The 20,851-nt window shown below is 35.4% G+C and overlaps 1 protein-coding gene across 3 annotated transcripts; it reads left to right on the top strand.

Moving 5' to 3' along the window:
- The first annotated feature begins 1,141 nt into the window (after nt 1–1,141).
- Nucleotides 1,142–15,221, top strand: LOC126582262 (phosphatidylinositol 4-kinase beta 1-like). Of its 3 annotated transcripts, none has more exons than XM_050246332.1 (17): nt 1,145–1,385; nt 1,974–3,427; nt 4,111–4,302; nt 5,273–5,321; nt 6,043–6,175; nt 6,340–6,808; nt 7,704–7,784; nt 7,877–7,996; nt 9,147–9,216; nt 10,117–10,214; nt 10,302–10,406; nt 12,380–12,433; nt 13,161–13,304; nt 13,424–13,477; nt 13,575–13,649; nt 14,206–14,289; nt 14,379–15,221. In XM_050246332.1, exons 2-17 carry the CDS (start codon nt 1,979–1,981, stop codon nt 14,478–14,480), a joined length of 3,279 nt encoding a protein of 1,092 aa, XP_050102289.1. In that variant the 5' UTR covers nt 1,145–1,385; nt 1,974–1,978; the 3' UTR covers nt 14,481–15,221. The 3 variants fall into 3 exon arrangements, with proteins under 3 accessions (XP_050102290.1, XP_050102289.1, XP_050102288.1); XM_050246331.1 differs by having other exon boundaries at nt 1,940–3,427; XM_050246333.1 differs by lacking the exons at nt 10,302–10,406; nt 12,380–12,433; nt 13,161–13,304; ... (2 more) ...; nt 14,206–14,289; nt 14,379–15,221 and having other exon boundaries at nt 1,142–1,385; nt 1,940–3,427; nt 10,060–10,169.
- Nucleotides 15,222–20,851: the final 5,630 nt, after the last annotated feature.

Raw genomic sequence — 20,851 nt, 5'->3', positions numbered from 1 at the left:
GATAGGTTTTAGTATGAATAATATCGTTTGTTAAAAAAAAAGCCATAATATTAGGACTTTTAAAGATCTTTTTCCTAATAAAAATGAGTTTAGATGATACTTTCTTGAGGGTCAAGTAGATCATTATTGATAAGGGCAGGTCTTGTCTACCATCCCGGTACATGCTCTAATGAATTAATTGAGTAATGTTACATTTACCATCTACTTGCACCATTATTTATATATCTTTTTAATAAAGGTAGGGTTCGTCAATGCATGTATGTTCTATTTATATTAGAGAGATAATACAATTAAGTGGTAAGAATATCATTTTTAAAATTAATTACCTTGATAATACTTTAAGATCCGATCTGGATCATATAGATGACTATTACCATGCAGATTTGACCACATAGACATAAGGGTCTGAGGTCTGATCTAAGGTAATCCATTTTTTCGGATTTAGAGATTTGATCTTTTACTGCTTCATCCACCTTCATATGGTGGTCTGAAAATCAAGGTCCCATGACACATGAGTTCCAAATCAAATTCAGTTATGCACTTTTTTTTTACTTTCTCGTTAATGGTAAATTCGATATTAAATTAGGCTGCTTATTGTGAGGTTTAGCCAAACTTTTCATCTTCTTAGTATAAAAATATCGATAGACTAAAAAAAATAAAATTTATTCAAATAGTTTAGTGTAAAAATATCAATGATTATATTATGATGTAAACATCTTAAAAACAGGAAAAGCTTCAGTTAGGCAAACCCAATAGAAATGCCCAATTTTGTATGTCAAACCCTATTTACCTAAAAATAATTATTAAGATATATATGGAATTATATTTCACACCCTTAAAATTTGAGAGGATTTTTAAAATAGGTTAGTATTTTCTCACACTGTCTCTTAAAATTTTGAAATTATTTTGATTTACACTTTTTGAATATCTGAGCATCAACATTTTAATTAAGTTAATGAGTTTCTAGTCAATGACTTGCATATTATTGCACCTACGTGTTTTTACACTCACCATATTTGCAATTTCATGAAAATGCAAATAATTTATTAGATTAAGGGTGTAAATTGATATAATTTTACACTTTTAGGATAATTTAGTGGCTTATTTAAAAATTAGTGTGTGAAATGTAGTTAGTAAAAAATAATGGGAAAAATAGATTAAGAAACCCCCCCAACATTTCTGACGTTCTTTCGTCTCGTGGGTTCTCTCTCGAGTCCATTGGGGGTTCATCATTCATCAATTCTGATGTTCCAGATCAATCAAGCAATCAAGACTCCCCATTTCTCCTTCTGATTCAATTTGCACTCCCTCACTCTCACCTCTTCGGCTTTCCGCTGCCGAAATTTCCAAGGAAATATAGCAATTTTTGGGCTTCTGATTCAAAGGTAAATTTTGCTCAGATTCTTCTTCTTCTTCTGTTGTTTTTTTGGGTATGCATTGTTTCAGCTATTTGATAATCAAAACCCCTCTGGAATTATGTTGAGGGTTAGATCGTAGGATGCACTGATTGGGTTGGAGAATTTGACTATTGTAGTATTCTAGGGTTTCCTGTAGGGGAAAAGAACTTTAATGCAAAAGAATTGATCTTGTTATCGAACACACTGGTTTGTTGTGTAGGACTTTCACTTAAACCCAGTACTGCAAATTAGTGAATAGTTTCGCATTGCTGTTCAATTCAAAGCTAAGAAATTTAGTGTTGTACGTGGTAGCTAATCGAATTATTGGATATGCAGTACCAGTTTCATATCTTTTTTATGAGTCCGATACAGTACAAATTTGACGGTTTAATTTGAATGGAATTAAAATGTAATTTATACTTGTGATGTAGCATGTGGACGGTGTAAGGTTTATTAGTTGAAATAATTTGAAGTTAATATTCTTTCCTATTGACTCTTTTCAAGTATATATTTTGAGGCTGTTTTTGTTTGAGTTTTTGTAGGTAATTACCATAATTTTTTCGTTTCTTAAAAAAGGTTGAATGTTAATGGATGGCACCATTTTAAAACTCCGCCTTGGGTCCTCAAAAGTCCAGGGAGAGTTGCCCCGAGAGATCACCTCTCGGACGAACCTGTCGAGTGACACCGGTGAGAATGGGTGGCTCATACGGTTCTTTGACTCAGCATTTTTCTGCGAATGGATCGCTGTTAGCTACCTGTACAAGCATGATCACGCGGGGGTGCGTGACTACCTCTGTAATCGAATGTACACTCTTCCCTTATCGGGTATCGAGAGCTACTTGTTTCAGATATGTTACATGTCAGTGCACAAGCCTAGCCCATCTTTGGATAAGTTTGTTATTGATATGTGCTCTAAGTCACTTAAGATAGCACTGAAGGTGCATTGGTTTTTATTGGCGGAGCTTGAAGACTCAGATGATAATGAAGGAATTAATAGGATTCAGGAGAAGTGTCAGATTGCAGCCACTTTGATGGGTGAGTGGCCACCTTTGGTACGTCCTCAAAATGAGTCAGCTAGTCCTGGGAGCAAGAACCAGGTATTGAATAGAATATTGTCATCAAAACAGAAATTGTTGTCACTAACGTCTTCACCACCTGCCCAGAGGTCTTTTTCTTTCTCACCTTCATCTGGAAACAATCTGCAAGAGGATGGTGCTCCGTTCTCTCCTGATGAGAACAAAATTTTTAAAAAATTCATTCCAGGGCCGAAGGTTCGGGATGCATTGCTCTTTAGAAAGTCAGTGGAGAAAGATGACGATGACACTGAAAAAGATGGGTTCTTTAAGAGGCTTTTAAGAGACAGTAGAGGTGATGATGAGACAGGTTCTAAGCTTAGAGATTCTTTGCTCTTTAGGAAGTCCTCAGAGAAGGATGATGATGCAGAGAAGGATGGCTTCTTTAAGAGGCTATTAAGGGATAGTAAAGGCGATGATGAGGAATTGACATCAAGCTCCGAGGGGTTTTTTAAGAGATTGTTTCGTGATAGTAAGAGTGATTCTGATGATAAATCAATCTCTAAATCAGTGGAAGATGGAGAAAAAGAAGGTTTCTTTCGGAAGTTTTTCAAAGATAAGTCTGAGGACAAGAAGGACCGGATTGATAGGAATGAGGATGAAGACGCACCATACTCTGAAGAAAAAGGTTCGAAATCTGCTGAAGATGATGAAAAAGAGGGGTTCTTCAGAAAATTCTTCAGGGATAAGTTTGACGACAAGAAAGATGGGAATGATAAAACTGAGGAAGGGAGTGCCAATGGAGATGAAGAAGAGCCTTCTGACTTTTCATTGTTTCGAAGATTGTTCCGTGTGCATCCTGAAGATGCGAAAAGTATTGCTGCAAATGAAAACAGCAGTACTGGTGGCTTGCCAGAAAGTAGTCCAGGGACTGAGAATTTTTTTCGCAAGTTGTTTAGGGATCGTGACCGTTCAGTTGAAGACTCAGAGCTATTTGGTTCAAGAAAACACAAAGAGGTAAGCTTGTATCTACTTATCTATGTGTTGCTTCGCTTTTAGTGGAAATATGGCCTTGCTGTCTGTGCTTATTTTGTTTTATTTTATTTTTGTTTTTTGCGAAAGAGACTGTTTTATTGAAAAAAAAAGACAATAAAGCAATAAAGGCCAAACAAAAGTGGTCAAGAAGACCACTAATAGAAATAGCAGAACAGCAAGAACCAGAGCAACTAATAGACAATAAAGCACTGCCACGGAAATGTAGTTCTAGAAGGCCACAGAATGTAGGTATGTAACATGTATATTGAATATAATGTACAAACTCTAGAGTTGTTCAAATTTGAACTTTGACTGCGTAGGGTCATTTGCAGTTTTTTTTCTTTCTCTAATTTGACTGGTTGAACGAGAAGTTGATTTCCCCAACTTCAGTAGCAGAAGAGCGGTTAATTCTACCTTCCGTTAGTTTTATATTTTGTATTCTGATATTTGGTGATGCATTGACATAATACTGCCTCTAATCCTACCAACATATCATGGCATGGTTTGAGCTCTTAGCCTCTTAAACTACACTCATGTGCAAGATGAGGGAATTATAGGCAATACAGTTCCATTCTATTGTATTCACTGGGGTTAAAGTTCATTTCAAAGAGATGCATAACTTATTTGATGGATCATATTTATTCACTGTTATTTTGTTTTGACAGAAACGCCCTGGTTCACCAAAGCAGCAAAATGAAAAGTCAAGTGTGAAACCCCCACTTCCAAATGGTACAACATCCCAATACCGTAAAGGGGCTTATCATGAGTCGCTGGACTTTGTGCAGTCACTATGTGAGACGTCTTATGGCTTAGTGGATATATTTCCAATTGAGGATCGCAAGAGTGCTCTTCGTGAGGTTGATGTTCATCTGGCTTTTCATTTACATTTACTCTGCACACACAGCATTTATGGGCATGGCCAGTGTCTGAGTCAGAATTTAATCACAATGGGGGCATTAAAAATATTGAAGGTTACACTATATGTAGCTAGAGATGTCCTTTATATCAAATTTAGTTTCCTATATAAAATTTGAGACCAATTTATTCTACGCAAATGTTGTTGAACTCTTCCTTTCTCTAAGAAAAAAAATGCACCCCTCATATACATAGGGAAATAATTTATGCACCCCTGTTTTCACTTTCTGCATGCACTTATCTTTTTTCTAGCCACATGATATTGAACAAATCAAAGAACAATTAAGGGTCAAAATTAGAAGGTGGTGTGCATATGGGGCAAAATGGTGTTCACAGTAATCGCTTCCTATATACATAAATGCTACCTTACCCTTACATTTGCAATATGTAATGCATACTCTTGACTATTTAGGTGAAGACCAATGTATAAGGTGCTCTCTTCCCTTGACAAATGCAATGCATACACTTAAAAACATGGTGTTGTATGCATTGGTTTTTTTTTAGATTGTTTTGGGGTCAATGCTAAAATTAGAGGGATACAATTGATTTTATTGGGGTCGTATGATCTCAATGACCCCACCCTCCGTCTGCTAGTGGGCATGGCTAATTGACACCGATGAAAAACTATTTTACTATTTATTAACTCTTTCATTGATTTCTTTTTCATCAATCCTTAGGTTGATTAATGCTCAAATCATGCTCACCATACGCGTAAAATTTCAAGTCAATCTGACATCTCTAACAATTCTATCTTCATTGTAATAATAGTTAGCTCCATACTAACTGTTACAAGGAACCTAACGTACCTAATTCAATGAATCTACGTCGTTATTTTCTATCACAAATAAACGTGCATGTTTTGTTATTTTTAATCTTTTGTCTGACATGTGTTTTTTATTCTTGCATATCTAGTCACTTGCGGAGATCAATTTGCACATTGCTGAAGCTCAAAATAGTGGAGGTATTTCTTTAGTCAATATTTATATTTTTAAAGGGTTTCCCAAGTTACATCTTAAAATTGAAGATAGATTCCTTTAGGGGTTTCTGAGCCCTTTGTGTTATATTTACCAAACTATGTTTTGAAAATTGAAAAGATTGTAGAAATGTTTTTCCAAATTCCGTGAATTCGATTTCTGAGCAGTTTGGAAAACTTATATTATATATACGTAGCATAATATGAGTTCCTAAAAATATTATTTCAAAGATGTTGGAAATGCTTTGCAGAATGCCATACTTGGAAGGGATCATTTTCGTAAATTTGAGATTTGTTTGGTCTTTGTATAAATGTTCTGTATGTCAGTTTGGAAAATGTGGCCATGCATGTTTCGTCTGAGAATCATGCAGCATAAATTGATCTTGTTTTTGTTTTTTCACCTTTTCCCTCCCAAATTTCTGTTCCTGGAAGGTGTTACTACTGTGTGTGCTTTCATGTGGTCTGCCTTGTGCATAATTTTTATTTTAATATGAAAGCCTTGATTCCATGAGAATCTAGGTATAATTTTATTTGAAAAGGAGTCCAATGCAACTTACACATGAAAAATTGGACGGAATTTGTCACTTACTGTTCTGAATATTATTTTACCCTTTTAGTTAGTGATAGTCTACAGTCTTATGCCTTTGGGGCAACTGTATTTACAGTTACCTCGATACTCTTAATTGAATATTGCTGATGATACTATTAGGAGTTTGCTTTCCAATGGGGAAGGGGATGTATCGCGTGGTTTATATTCCAGAAGATGAAGCTGTTCTTTTGAATTCTAGGGAAAAGGCACCGTATCTCATATGTGTTGAAGTCCTGAAAAGTGAAATTACAGGGTACGCTTACAGTTGCTTAATTTTTCATTTCATTATAGTCTAATTTTCCCCCTGATCGAAACAAGTTTCCATGTTTGATAATTGAATTTCCCTTGTAATTGTTTGAAGCTGAGATATATTCTATTTCTTTTGTTTTTGCTTTATTTTGTGAAAACTTGTTTAAGCAATGCAAAGGACAAATCTGGTTCTCAACAGCTTTCTCGAGGGGGAATTCCTTTAGCAAATGGGGATGCACTTCTGCAAAGACCGCCTCCGTGGGCATATCCTTTGTGGACTGTCCAGGAGGTCTATCGCAATAGTAATGATAGGATGTCGAGTTCAACTGCTCAAGCAATTGACCAGGCAATGTCACATACGTCTGATGCGAAAGCGACATTTGTTACAGTAAAAATATCTGTGGAGAATAAATTGCATAGTCATACAGTAAAAGCAGAGAATATATCAAGGAATTATCAACGTAGAGAGGCTGCGACTTGTGCATCAAAAGAAGCACAAGAGAGTGATTTGGAGTGGGTGAGGGTGGTGCTTACAGCAGATCCTGGTGTTAGGATGGAGGACATTGAGGATCAAGGCCCCCCTCGGCGGAAGGAACACCGTCGTGTTCCAAGTACAGTGGCTATAGAGGAAGTAAAGGTGGGCCTTGTTTGGTCTTCAGCACTAAATTGATGTTAATTTGGCATTTATTTGATGTTTGAATGAAACCACATTTATCTTGTTGCTTATCCTTTTTGTACTAATATCCCCCAAGTTGATGTAACTGTTTCCAGCAGGCTTGTTTGCATATGTTTGTCTCATTTCTTACATCTAATATTCTTTTCTTGTCTTCAGCAGGCTTGTTTGCATATGTTTATTTGAACTGTTTTTGTCAAAGTTTCGTTTATTCACCAGTATCAATAGGCTGATAAACACGCACACACAGATTTTCTGTGGGGCAATCTTCTCCTCCCAGTCATTCTGCTATATTATATAGTCAACTTCTGTACTTGAAACATTGATCAGGTGCTTTCTTTTCTGATTCTGTAGTTTTGTTGGTTGTCTAACCACATAACATTCTAGATTGTCTGAACATTAATCATTTTCTCATGAGGTGTAATACTATTGAGATGATCTCGCATACAATGTATTTCAGTCATCTACATTTAATTCAAAAAGATGAGAAACTTGTTCCTGTATAAAAGTTGTTGATTAATTAATTACTTTATTTTTTAAGAATGCTTACGGACCAGAACCTAATCTGGCACCACAGACATTCCTGTATTGTCTTGTCAACTTGAGAGACAGACCTGATTCCCGTCTCTTGTGCACACATTATTTTTCTTGCCTCATAAATTGACATTGCAGTAGCATAGATGCTTATACATCCATGCACAGGTTAATTGTAATGGCATTGAAGCCTCAAGTTAAACAAATAAGATTGACGCATTCTGAAATAACGAACTTATCTGTATAAGTTTGGATTGTTTTATGTTACTCATGAATTTATATTCTAATTATCTCTTTCTTTGTTCATAAATTTAACTTTCTTCAGGCTGCTGCAGCAAAAGGAGAAGCACCTCCTGGACTTCCTCTGAAAGGGGCTGGTCAGGAATCATCAGATGCACAGCCAATGGTGACATTTCTAGAATTTGAAATTGTGTTAAGAGTTGTATCGTGGAGATGCTTGATTATATTATCTGACAACATTCAAAATTTTCACCACAGGCTAATGGTGGTACTCCCAAAGCCAGCAATGCCTTGTCTGGCGAACTTTGGGAGGTAAAGAAGGAGAGATTAAGAAAAGCTTCAGTTCATGGAAAGTTACCTGGTTGGGACTTGCACTCAGTGAGTACTTCCTCTCTCTCACTGTTGTTTCTGCTTCTTTCCTCTTTTAAATATAATCGTTTCCTTATTAAAAAAAAAAAAACTTAGTCTGATCAAGAGAGTGTTGGTAAGGTTTTCACATATGAACTAGATTTCTGGTAAAGTTGAGGAAATTTGGGAACTGAGTGACTATGTCAGCCCCCTTTCTCACTTGAGTGAGATTGCTTTGAAACATGAATTTGAGAATTTACATTCTTAAATTTATCTTCTCATTTTTCAGATGAAGCTGGTTAAACTTAAAACATAACTGTTAATTGTTTTGCTTAACTGCTAACAATATGTTAGTTTGTATTATGAAAATTTATTTTATAATAGAAACTGTACAGAAAAGGGGACAAGTAACCTACCATGAGTAGAAGAGAAAAGAATATTCATTTAACAAACTATTTCTAGCTTAAGACACCAGAATTAATCATGACACTACAACTTTCCAATCTAGAATAATATCAAACAGAGTTGTGTCCCTAAATACAGGAAAAACAGAAGTGCAAAGCACCACCCAAAACTGGACCGTCTTTTACACCTCCTCCACTCCCAATCCCCTAACATCCTTGAAGATCCGGTCAAGCTGTCAGGTAAAGCTGCAAGACCCCAAAGGCTCAAGCATTTAGGGACTGGCCAATGATTTATCTTGAGCTAACACCAGCCGTGGCTTGCAGCCTTATCTTGTGCATGCAGAGACAGACAACGAGAAACATATAGGTGCAGCCCTGCTATATATTTGCAAATTTGGGGATTGGGAATAAAATAATTTGATTCCAGGAATTTTGTAACCAGAGATTCATCACCACATTAGATTACCATTGGACCTGAAACGCTTAAGCTGTCGGGGATAACACAATAATGCATGTCAAACTAACTTCTGTCGGGGATAACACAATAATGCATGTCAAACTAACTTGGTCACCCTTTGAAAGGGTGGAAAGGTTTCATTTTGGTTGTCTTTTCTTTTCTGGAATGTTTGAGGTGTTTATGTTAAACTAAATAAAGTTTAAGTTTGGTTGGCCTTGGTTTTCTTCTGTACATTCTTATCCATTTATTGGTTCTATAATTGTATGTTCAAGACTTCTTGGTACTGTATTGTATTTAGCTTCATATATACTTGGTGCAGGTTATCGTGAAGAGTGGTGATGATTGTAGGCAGGAGCATCTTGCTGTGCAACTTATTTCTCACTTTTATGGTAAGTGTCTTTCTAATTATTTTTGTTCTGTTTTGTTGAAAGCAGTTCTGTCTACCTTCTCTGACTTCCTTCTCCCTCACTTACTACTCAATCTTTGGTTTGAGTAGGTCAGGTAAAATGCTTTCTTAAAACCTATGGAAAAAAAGATGCATTGTGGAAACATTGAACTCTGCCTCTTGTTTCTTTCTATTAGAATTCGTGGAGAACCAATGAAAATCTACTTGAAGAAAGCTAGTTGAACCTCTATGTCTGTTTGACAGTTTAACCGAGGATTGCATTGTGTGTCAGGAAATGCTCTTTATTTGGGTTGTGCAATCAAGGATGAGAGTTGTCTTCTTTTTTTTTTTTCTTTTTTTTTTTCTGTTGGTATTAAATTGAGTCGGCTGCCACAAGTGTTTGGGCTGGGCTTAAGGCACAAATAAAACTGTCCCACTTCACATAGAACTCCCACGCCCTAGTTATTTTCTTATAAGAGCACTTAAAATAGAAGAAGATACTAAGAGGAAAAACTAGCTGTTGCAGTGGGACTGAAATAGGTACTTTTGGAATCCGCCCTTATTGTAATCTTCAATTGACGTGTTAAATGACATGATTTAACTATCATTTTCTGTTGAACCAATGTTGATATGTTTGCTAATACGAACCACTATTAATTTTTATCAACCTCACTGTTTCATCATCCTCAATATTTTAGTCTTTTTTGGGTTTCAAAATGTTTATCTCGTGGTCCCATATTAGACAGTAAATTAAACAAACTGAAAATATTAATTGAACTAAATTCAACTTGTTATGTTACTTTCCAGATTTATCAAAATCATTTCCTTGTTGCATTTTGTTTCACAGTAGTTGAACCCACTCCTGAAAACTAGTTGAAGACTATAACATTGGATTTGATGGCAGATATATTCCAAGAAGCTGGTCTTCCTCTCTGGTTGCGCCCTTATGAAATCTTAGTTACTTCTTCTTACACAGCTCTCATTGAAACAATTCCAGATACGGTAATTCTGTTCTCTTGTTCTATTTAAGTGAATTAAGAATTTCAAAACTTCACCACCTCTTCCATAATATACTTTGCTGTATTATAGGCTTCAATTCATTCTATCAAAAGTAGATATCCGAACATCATGAGCTTGCGAGACTTCTTTGCTGCTAAGTACCAAGAAAATTCTCCAAGTTTTAAACTTGCTCAGGTAATCTGCCACTTCATGAAGCAGATGTCTATCAAAATGTATTCTAGTGCTCAGTTTTATTCTCATCATGGTTAATTGTAATAATTGCAATGGGGGAATGGACACTGATTTTTCTATTTGTATTATTTTATATTTTTTTTAAGTGCTGGGGTGGGGTGAAGGTAAGAAGGATATGAAAACTCTTGGTGAGATTGGGAACTTAAGAATTGCCTTATAATGACTCTCTCCTTCTTTGTTTCTGGATATTAGGGTTATTTGTTGGCAACTCTAGAAGTAATGACGTTTAATAAGGACAGGAGGATAAGTTCTTAAGTCAATTAAGCATAGTCACTACCCTTTTCTAGTAATATGACATTCAATTAGTGGACAGTACATTCCTAAGGTTCCGAGCATATAGAGTTGCCAGATTGAGGTTGTTTGTAACTTTGTAGACTTTGTAGGACTGGGATCAAATTGGTTGTTGAAGCCATAGCTGCCGGATTCGGTGAAATCACCTCTGAATTCCGTATCGGTACGGACGTACTGGTACCTTTTGGATTCGGTGGTTCATCTAATCATCTCTAATAATTTCTAATCAGATTACAGAAAAGCTGTAATTTTTTGGAAGAGAGGATGGAAACAACTGGAATTTTAGGAAGCTCTGTGCTTCTGATTTTCGTCAGGTAGACGGAAGACGACGAGGGAGAGGAAGAGAGATAAAATATTAAGTTTAATTAATTTTTTTTATTGTGTTAGTGGGGGGACCCATCTGGAGTATTTATTTTTAGAGAAGTAAAGAGTCGGAGGCTGATAGCATTTCCCATGTTCCATATTAATTTAATATATATATATATATATATTTTTATTTTTGAACAAATGATATTATCTACAGATTCTACACTAGGGGGAGGGGGTGGGCTTAGCCTCACAATGGGCTAGCAATAATGTAGTTCAAATTTGCCTTTGATGAGACTTGAACCTAAGACCTCTCACTTATGAGTGAAGAGGAATACCACTAGACAGTAGTACTAAGTGAATTAATTGTTTTTTTATTTGTAAACAAATAATTGCTTACAAATAATCAATTTAAACAAAAATAATTGTCTACAATAACTATAAATATTATTGTAAAGTGTATATTATAAATATTTTTAATTTATGTTTTTAACGAATTAACGAATCGAACTGAATATCGTACTGTCTATGTGTACCCTCTGACGAATGGTACCAAATTCCGTACCCGAACCGAACCACGAATTCGAACCGTACCCCGTATCTGGCAACTATGGTTGAAGCATATAATTGCAAGAGCATGTCATATGGTTTTATACTGTAGTGGCTCTCTGTAATGTCGTTTGACCAATTGCCCCGCTTACAGTACATGCATATCTGTTTGGGCCACTTTCAGCATTATCTGAAGCCATGCTATCATTTTGAAGTTTTTGAATATGATGCCTTTACCCTGTCCTTTCTAAAATTCTGTATAGTTACTTCTGGATGAGAGTAAGCTTTTGGCATACTCATAAATGTTTATTTGGTTAGATGCAAATGAAGTTGATTTTGAAGGTCCCTTTCACTTGTCACTTGTGAGTTGTGTATAATTCCATGGATCAGCTTCTATTCTATCAGATTTTGATTTTGATTAGTCTTGGCAGAAAAGAACAATAGATACCTTGATGTGTCTCCCTAATAGGTTTTCCATCTTGGTCTCTTTATATGAATTATATGTTAGATGTTCTCAGTTCTTTTTTTTTTTTGAGTACCAGATTTTCCCGAGTCCCATACCAACTTAATGAACCCATCAATATTTTGGTCATCTAAACGAATTTAAATAAAAATGTACACTAGGGAAAATTGTCCAGAATCCAGATTCAAGTGGTGCAATGAGCCAATTTTATTTTGTCTCCTAGTTACATTTAATTAATTTCACTGAATCTAATGTTCTTTGTGAATAGAAAGGCTTGATTTATTTATTTATTTTATTTGTTTTACAGAGGAATTTTGTTGAAAGTATGGCTGGGTATTCTCTAGTGTGTTACCTTCTGCAGGTATGGTTCCCCCTCTCTCTATCTGTCTATGTATCTATCTATCTCGCTCTATCTTTCTATAACTCAAACATGAAAATGTGTTAATTCTGTCATGGAGTTACGCTGAAGGGGCAAACCTCTAATGAAATTAAGCTTCAATTCAGATGTTAATTTCAAAAATGGCATTTTGTGTGTATATGAGATACGTTACATATATCCCACTGTGTTTATATGTTTTATCATGTTGCTTCAGGATAAAAAATCGTTCATGATATCATGTTCATGTTACTACTGGTTAAAAAATTGTCCATGTTAGTTGCTTTGTTAACCTGTAATGCACTTGTTAGCAAACTCTTATATACGCACTAGTACAAGGAGATACAGTTTTTTTAACAACAATGCAATTAAGAAATTACTTGACTTTCTGACGACGTATGGCTCCTGATTGTTATACTCAAGATTGTCATTCCCTAAATATCATTATTTTTCTTTGGTACAATAAAATGATCTCTTTCCTAAACATTTATAAGTTAACCCTGGAATCTGCCATATGTTGCATACATATATGTATGATTTCAAATGTTAGTGAACATTTAAATTATCTACTGTATGTTTGACATTTGTTCTCATTCAGTAGCATGTACTTGAGGCACGTTTAATTTATCAAATACCTTTGATCCTCGGTTTTCTCCTTGTTTAGTCCTTGAAGGTCATATAATAATTATTCACCGATGTGTTTGTTGTTTAGATAAAGGATAGGCACAATGGGAACCTCTTAATGGATGAAGAAGGTCATATTATACATATTGATTTTGGTTTCATGCTCTCCAATTCGCCTGGGGGTGTAAATTTTGAGAGTGCTCCATTCAAATTAACACGTGAACTTCTTGAGGTAAGAGACACGCTTATATTGTTTGTTTATCACTTTCCATCAATAATCTTCCTTGCTGCTTGTTAACATTTTAGGGTGAATCATTTTTGCCTTCTAAGTTGAAAGTGTGATTATGCTAGGTCATGGATTCTGATGCTGAGGGAGTTCCTAGCGAGTTCTTTGATTATTTTAAGGTAACAATAGACAAACTTAGTTTGTTTTTGTTCATGGACATCGATGTCTTTGGATGTTTTTATATTCTCTGGGGGTAAGCTCTTGCGCTGTTTTCAGGTTTTGTGCATTCAAGGGTTCCTTACATGTCGGAAGCATGCAGAACGCATTATTCTTCTTGTTGAGATGTTGCAGGTAACACCAAATTTTGCTGTCAATGCGCTCGTCCTTTTTTTTTTTTTGTCAACTGTGAATGAAAAGAAATTGAGGGTGTGGTGTCTTCAGAATTTCAGGAAGGGAAATGATTTTCACACAGCCTTTCTCACCTCATAGTACACAATCCCTTTTGTTTTGTAGCCGTTAGATTGAACAATTTAAGTAAAATCAACAGTCATGATTAACAAAGAGTGCACAAGCTGAAAAAGGGTGTGTTGCAATCACTACCCTGTGGGGAATTACTGTTTTACCCTATTGGTTTGGAGAGCTGTAGTTAGTTTGTGATTGTTGGTAGAGCTTGTTCGTCTGTGTTGTCCTGTTTGTTTCCTGATATCTTCACCACTGTTGGATGTATTGTCTTCCATTTCAATTCAATAAAAATGATGTTTTTCATGAAGAAAGAGATAAAACTCAACAATGTGCATGTGTGGTCGATTGATGAGCATACAAGAGTCTAGGGAGAATCTCTTATCAAAATGCCCGCTTTTATAATGTTTGGTTAACTCAGGCTACCGTTAAAATGTCTTTTGCACAGGACTCTGGTTTTCCATGCTTTAAAGGTGGTGCACGAACAATACAGAATCTGCGGAAACGGTTTCACTTGAGTTTGACAGAAGAGGTTTGATTTAGTTTTCTTATGTTTTTTCTTCAAGTGCACTATATTTCGTTGCTATTGTTGTAACATTGTTGTTTGATGCTTTCTATCAGCAATGCGTATCTTTGGTGCTTTCTTTGATCAGCAGCAGCTTGGACGCATGGCGAACAAGGCAGTATGATTATTATCAGAGGGTTTTGAACGGAATATTGTGAGGTTAGTTTTTGTTGATATTCACATGGTTTTATCCGGAAAAGCCAGCTCTGAGTGTTTGATCAAAAGTGCATATGCGAGCTGGCTGAGTTTTCGTCGGAGGTGAAAAAAGGCTTGCTTATAGTGGTTTTGTCCTATTTTTTCTGGGTGAGGAATTTGTAATTGTTGGGCAAAGAAACTTATTCAGCATCTAGAAGGAGTTCACTTGTTCTTGGGGGAATGTTCGACCTTACTCCCCCTCGTCGGACTCCCCATACTGTACAGCGTGATTGCGATTGAGGACAGACTTAGAAATCCGATGGCTACGAAAGCCATATTTTCTCGGGTGCCATTGCAACGCATTTTACACTTCTTTGTGATCTGAAGAACCTTGCACTATTCATTTTGTAAATCTTCCATTTCCAATGAAAGAAAGTCTTCAGGTCGAAGAGCGGAATGGTTCCAATCTCCCCAAAGCGGCCTTTCTTCCAATTCCGGTGACAGTTGGACGGTATCCGTATGCGAAGAGTCCGATTGTTTCTTATTCTTGTATCGGAAAGCTTGTGAAAGCAAAATTCTTGAGAAGCTGTATGTGATTGTATCATGTGTTCCTGGTCTGATTTTACATAGTGAAAATTTGTAGATTCCAGATTCATCGTTCAAGGAGATTTCGTGATGAATGTGGCTGAAGCTGTGTGACACATTCAGGCTTATTTTTCGTCCACTGGACTCGTAAACGAAAAATCGAAATTTATTCATATCAATCGAGCACAAGTGCAATCCACAAGCTCAAACAATAAAAAGAAAAACGAATCCAGGAAAACTTCTATAAAGTTGTACGCTTGGGACCGAATCACTATAATTTTAGGGTGGTTGTCACTTAATAGAGGTGTAATTAAAAAATATTATTTATGGAATTATTTATTTTTAATGAATATTGTATTTCTTAAATAGGATTCTTTGGGTGCTAAATATTTTATTTCTTACATATTTTTGTACTAATTGATAATTATAACTATGTGGAGGCGTTTCTTTAAGATGAGATCAAGAAAAATGATAACTTATTATAATATGAAGTTTATCCAATACATAATCAGTCCCAACTTGGGACTGAAATTTTGTTTGGTTTGAGGTTATTCCTAAAGTACAGTTTAGAGAGGTTTTATTGTATCTTATTGGGTCAAGGTGGTGTTATGGTTTACAAAGATCGTCTGTCTGGTGTCATAAACTGTAAGTGTGCGCAGTTCAATTTGAATTGGTTTGGTATAAAATATATCGAACCAACTAACATTCAACGGTTTGGTTTGATTCGATTTGACCATGCTACCAATGAAACCAAACCAAATTAAACAGTTGTAATTAGTTTAATTCAGTATGGTTCAGTTTCAGTCGGTTTAATCTTATTCAAGCACCTCAATATGAATAAATGTCCAACATTTCGTGAGTTTTTATTTTTCTAAACATTGGTCTACACATCTCACACATTTTAATTTAAGAGTCTCTTCAATTTAAGGTTAATTACACTAACACCCCTGAGGTTTATCGTGTTTTCACAAAAACCCTTCACGTTTGAAACATTATACCAACACCCCCTAATGTTCTAATTCACTTTCATATAACCCCTTTGGGCTGACATCACCTTAAAATATTTTTTTAAGACACATTTGCCCTCATTATGAATTAATTAAGAATAAAAAAGCTTCAAAAAATAAATATAGTAAAAACTTAAAAAAAAAATATTCTATTGTTTTGTCAAAACTCAAAAGTATACCCTAAACCATGCTCCGCCAACCCAGAAAGCTCCGAGGTGAGATCCGCATGTCTTGGCATATGTGGGTTTGGTTTGTTTTAGGGTTTGTGTAAAGGAAGATATATTATTTGTAATTCTGCATATTAACCAAAATTGTTGCAGCTTTTGAGTTTGAGGAAACATAATAAACAAAAAATTGCGGTTTTTGGTCACTGTGCGAGAATTATCCTTTAGATAATTACATTTCTCCTTTTGTTTTGGATAGAATTTCCCCTTTTCTGTTGAAAGTTTAGTAGTGATTTGATTAATTTGACTGGTTAATTACCTAAGTAAGTATATCTAGTTAATTAACGTATGTTTACATTTTGATCTGCAAACAAGGGCGGAGTCAAGATTTTTTTTCTTGGGTGGGCTAGCTAAAATTAGTACCATAAAATCATATGTTTATTTTTTCTTATATAAAATTATATAATAATCAATATAAAAATAACAATAGAATATAAACAATTCTTGAAATCATAACCCTAACCGATAATTTCAAGGACCATATAAATAATTAACCTACTAAATAAATCAAGAATAAGTAAATAAAGCGATTAAGAATGTACCAAATCTTACATTCATTAGAAAATCGTAACGAAAAGTAAGGAATTGCGGATATAGGGATTTACTTGTGAACTAAACGAAAATTCTTTTTCTTTTCTTGAGTAAGAAGTACAGAGGCTAATCCGCATAGGGTAAATGGTCTTTTTCTTTGACAAATAGGATAGAAAGGGGGAAATGAGATATAACTAATTTATTATTTTGAGCAGAAAAAAGTATTATTTATTAATACTAACTTGTTTTGGAATTGAGTAGGCTATATATGCAACATGCATTAACATAAGCCATTAAAGCATGAGTTTAAAAAATGATAGTGCTATTCACACATCTTTATTAATTTTTTGCCATTGATCTTCATTAATACATTCCATATGAAAGCCGAAAATAAAGAGAGATGTATGTGAAATAAAAATGGGTGTGTAAATAGCACTACACTTACAAAAAAACCTCCCTAGGCTACAACCCACCTTAGCCTTGTGGGTGGCTCTGCCCGTGTCCGCAAACAAACAGATGAGAAGAAAGAAAGAAAAGCTGGTGAAAGCTCTTTGAGTCAACCCCAACTTGAGGATGATACACTTACTTCAAAGAAGAAACACATACTTCAAAGAAGAAACGTTACTGAAAGAGCATTGTATAGTTTATTATATTTATTTTTAAAGGTTTTTTTGTTTTTTAAAGTAAATTAATAATGAGTCACTTAATATTACGGTTTGGTGGTATTCCTCTTCGCTTAGAAATGAGAGGTATTCCGTTCAAATCTCGTGGATGTCGAATTCGATACCAAATTAGGCGGAAGAGGATCATCTCCGGATCCATTTTGTGGGGATCCTAGGGATCCCTACATTCTAGCTGTTCATCATATATCGTGCGGTCAATTTTCATCAAATACTATTTGTGTTTAATTTTAAATTAAAAAAGTCAAATGATTTATGACCGCACAATACACGATGAATGACTAAGATGTGGGATCCCTAGGATCTCCACAAGTGGATCCGGATGGGATCCAATTCCAAATTAGGTTGCCCATTGTATGATTTAGTTGAACTCCCCATCCACCTAGTGTAAAAATATCGATGTACTAAAAAAAGTAATAAAGAGGGCAAAGTTGTCTTTAAAAAATATTTTAAGGTGATGTGAGCCCGAAAGGGGCTATGTGAAAGTGATTTAGAACCTCAGGGGGTGTTGGTATAATGTTTCAAACGTGAAAGGTTTTTGTGAAACAATTAACCTCAGGGCCTATTAGTGTAATTAACCTCTTCACTTTACTCTAAAGATTGAGTTTATCAAAACATAAAAATTTCAACATGTCAACTGGGACCATGGAAGAACAAATCGATAATATCGGCGATATTTCGCCGATATTATCGGTTTTTTGCTTTACCGATATTTTAATAGGTATCCAAGGAATTTTCGTCAAAATATCGCGATATTTTGGTTTCTCGACAGTCACAACCTCGCCGGAGAATCGGAATAACTCCGAGCAAGAACAAAACCTGCAACTAGACGGAACAAAATCATCACTATCTTTCAACAAAAATCACCACTTTATACCAAAATCAGTGACAAAATTACACTAATCCGAGAAGTAAGGGCTTGAATTCGAGCAAGATCTGGAAGAAAACAGTAGAAGCTGAGAAATCGAGTACCTCACTGGCAGTTACAGTGCTAAAGATCATCATCTTTGGAAGGCCGCGGATCGGACGGAGCTGAGAGATCAATGAGCAAGCATTTCACAGATTGTATTCGATCAGCGGCTGAAAGAGAAGAGAGAGAGAGAGAGCAGAGGGAGACGCGGACGAGGAGGATCACGCCGATGGGGACGACGGAGGAGAGGTAGAGGTCGCGGCCCGCAGGACATGGTGACGGGCTCGACGAGGAGGAAGGCGAGGGAGGAGCAGAGGGAGACGCGGACGAGGAGGATCGCGCCGATGGGGACGACGGAGGAGAGGTAGAGGTCGTGGGACATGGTGACGAGCTCTACGAGGAGGAAGGCTAGGGAGGAGCAGAAGGAGACGCAGTGGAGAGATGGATCGAGAGATGATGTCTCTGTGTGTGTGGGAGAACTGGAGAAGGGAGAAGGGAAGGGAGAAGACTCAGAAGAAGAGAGAAGAAAGGGAGAAGACTCAGAAGTTCAGAACTCGGAAGAGAGATAAGGAAGGATCGAGAGACTGAGCTCAGTCTCTGTGTGCGTGTGTGGTGTGGGGGGTCTCGAAGTGCGTGTGTGGTGGCGTTTCACTCACTCTCTGACTTGCTCTCTGTGTGTGTAGTGGCGTGTGAGATTAAATGCTATATTTGTGGACAACGATCAAATGCTAAAGATTAAACAAACAAAATATGTTCTACTGCTTAGCAAAAAAAACTACAAACCCTTTGCTTATCAACAAAAAAAGACAAGTCCTTGCACTAGATATACTTTCAAATTACATTGAGTAGCAACCTGATATATGTATTCGGACGAATTATAAAACAATTGACACACTCTTGGCTTCCAAAATTCAATTCTTTTACTTTATATAAACTTAAAAAAACATAATCGGCATCCAAATTAAAGTTTAGTCTTATTCAACGTATTGATTTTCAATCGTTAATTGATATACTATAATTTGGAACTTCAACGCCTAGACGCATGCTTATGTGTAAGAAATTTAAAGTGTCAAATTCGGCACATTATTCTTCATCATTTTATTCACTTCCTTTTTTTTTAATATCCTAAATAAAACCTCCCAATATTGTACTAATTAATTATATATAAATGATTATGGTGTGTTTAAACTTCTTTCATTAATTACTACATATTTTCTACACTCACAATGTTTGCTAGCTCACTATATAATCAACTTATATCAGTTAAATCCATCATGCAATGCATTTTCTTCCAATTTTTTGTGATAAACTAATAGATAATTGACTAAATAAACATCCTGCAAAGTTTCATTAAAAATTTCCAAGTTTTTCTTACAATTTCCGTGGTTTCCATGTAATTTTTATCGATATCGATATTATCCCGATATTTCCATCGATATTTCCGTATTTTCGGACTACCGATATTTCCGATATTACCGATATTTTCTTCCTTGACTGGGACTAAGTTTCACTTAAAGAAAATCTCATGATCAAACGACTTATTAGCTATAATTTCACATAAGCATAAAATACAAATGAATCTCCTCATTGTTAATAGTTATTAAACTTATAATATGTATATGGTAAGATCTCTAAATACCATACATTGACATCTGTAAAATAAATGAAATAATTAATTAAAAGATAATAAGATATGGTTGATTCAGTTAAGTTTTGGTCAGTTTCAAAAATATCAAAATCAAACCAAACTAAAATAAATCAGTTCGATTAAAATTTTAAATTGTTTCACTCTCTTAGTTAAAATCAAACCAAACCGGCCGCTCCATCGTTTGGTTGGTTTGGTTAGTTTGATGCCTACCACTACATAAAACATGACAAGAAAAACAAAAAAAGGCGAGAGGTGGATTTAGACATCTTGAAAGTCAACAAAACATGGTTGGCGTCAAGTTCCAATCTAAGTTCTTAAAAATATATATGGTTCGGAAATGATAATTTCACATATTTTTTCGTTTTAGTACTACTCTTTAATTTTGGTCTACGGGTTATATAAATAAAATGGAAACAAACAGACATTACTAAATAAAGATTTGTGTGATAAAAAAAAATAGTGTGGTTATCATTTTCTATTATTTGTTAGGATGAGGATCCAAAATCCTGTTTGTTATGCGCTGCATGGGGGTTTAATTTGGTATGGCAATTAGCAAATATATGAAAGCAGCCGTGGGCAAGTCAATAGACCTAAATTAATGATAAGTGATATGGATTAATCATGAGTATAATGGGAAATTTAAATCAAATAAGAGTGGTGGGCTTTAAATTTTATGTGAAAACTCAATATTTTTTTTAATAGATGAAAAACTAAATATCGAACTAATTATGTCATATGAACAAAACTTGTTTACGGTCTTTGATAAAAAAAAATAAATTAAAACATTAGATTCGAACAAAAATTCAAAG

Source organism: Malus sylvestris, chromosome 9 (genome assembly GCF_916048215.2).
Source record: "Malus sylvestris chromosome 9, drMalSylv7.2, whole genome shotgun sequence".
In the NCBI taxonomy this organism is placed as follows: domain Eukaryota; kingdom Viridiplantae; phylum Streptophyta; class Magnoliopsida; order Rosales; family Rosaceae; genus Malus; species Malus sylvestris.
Note: the sequence above shows the minus strand (reverse complement) of the source record. Positions and strands in the feature narration are given on the sequence as shown.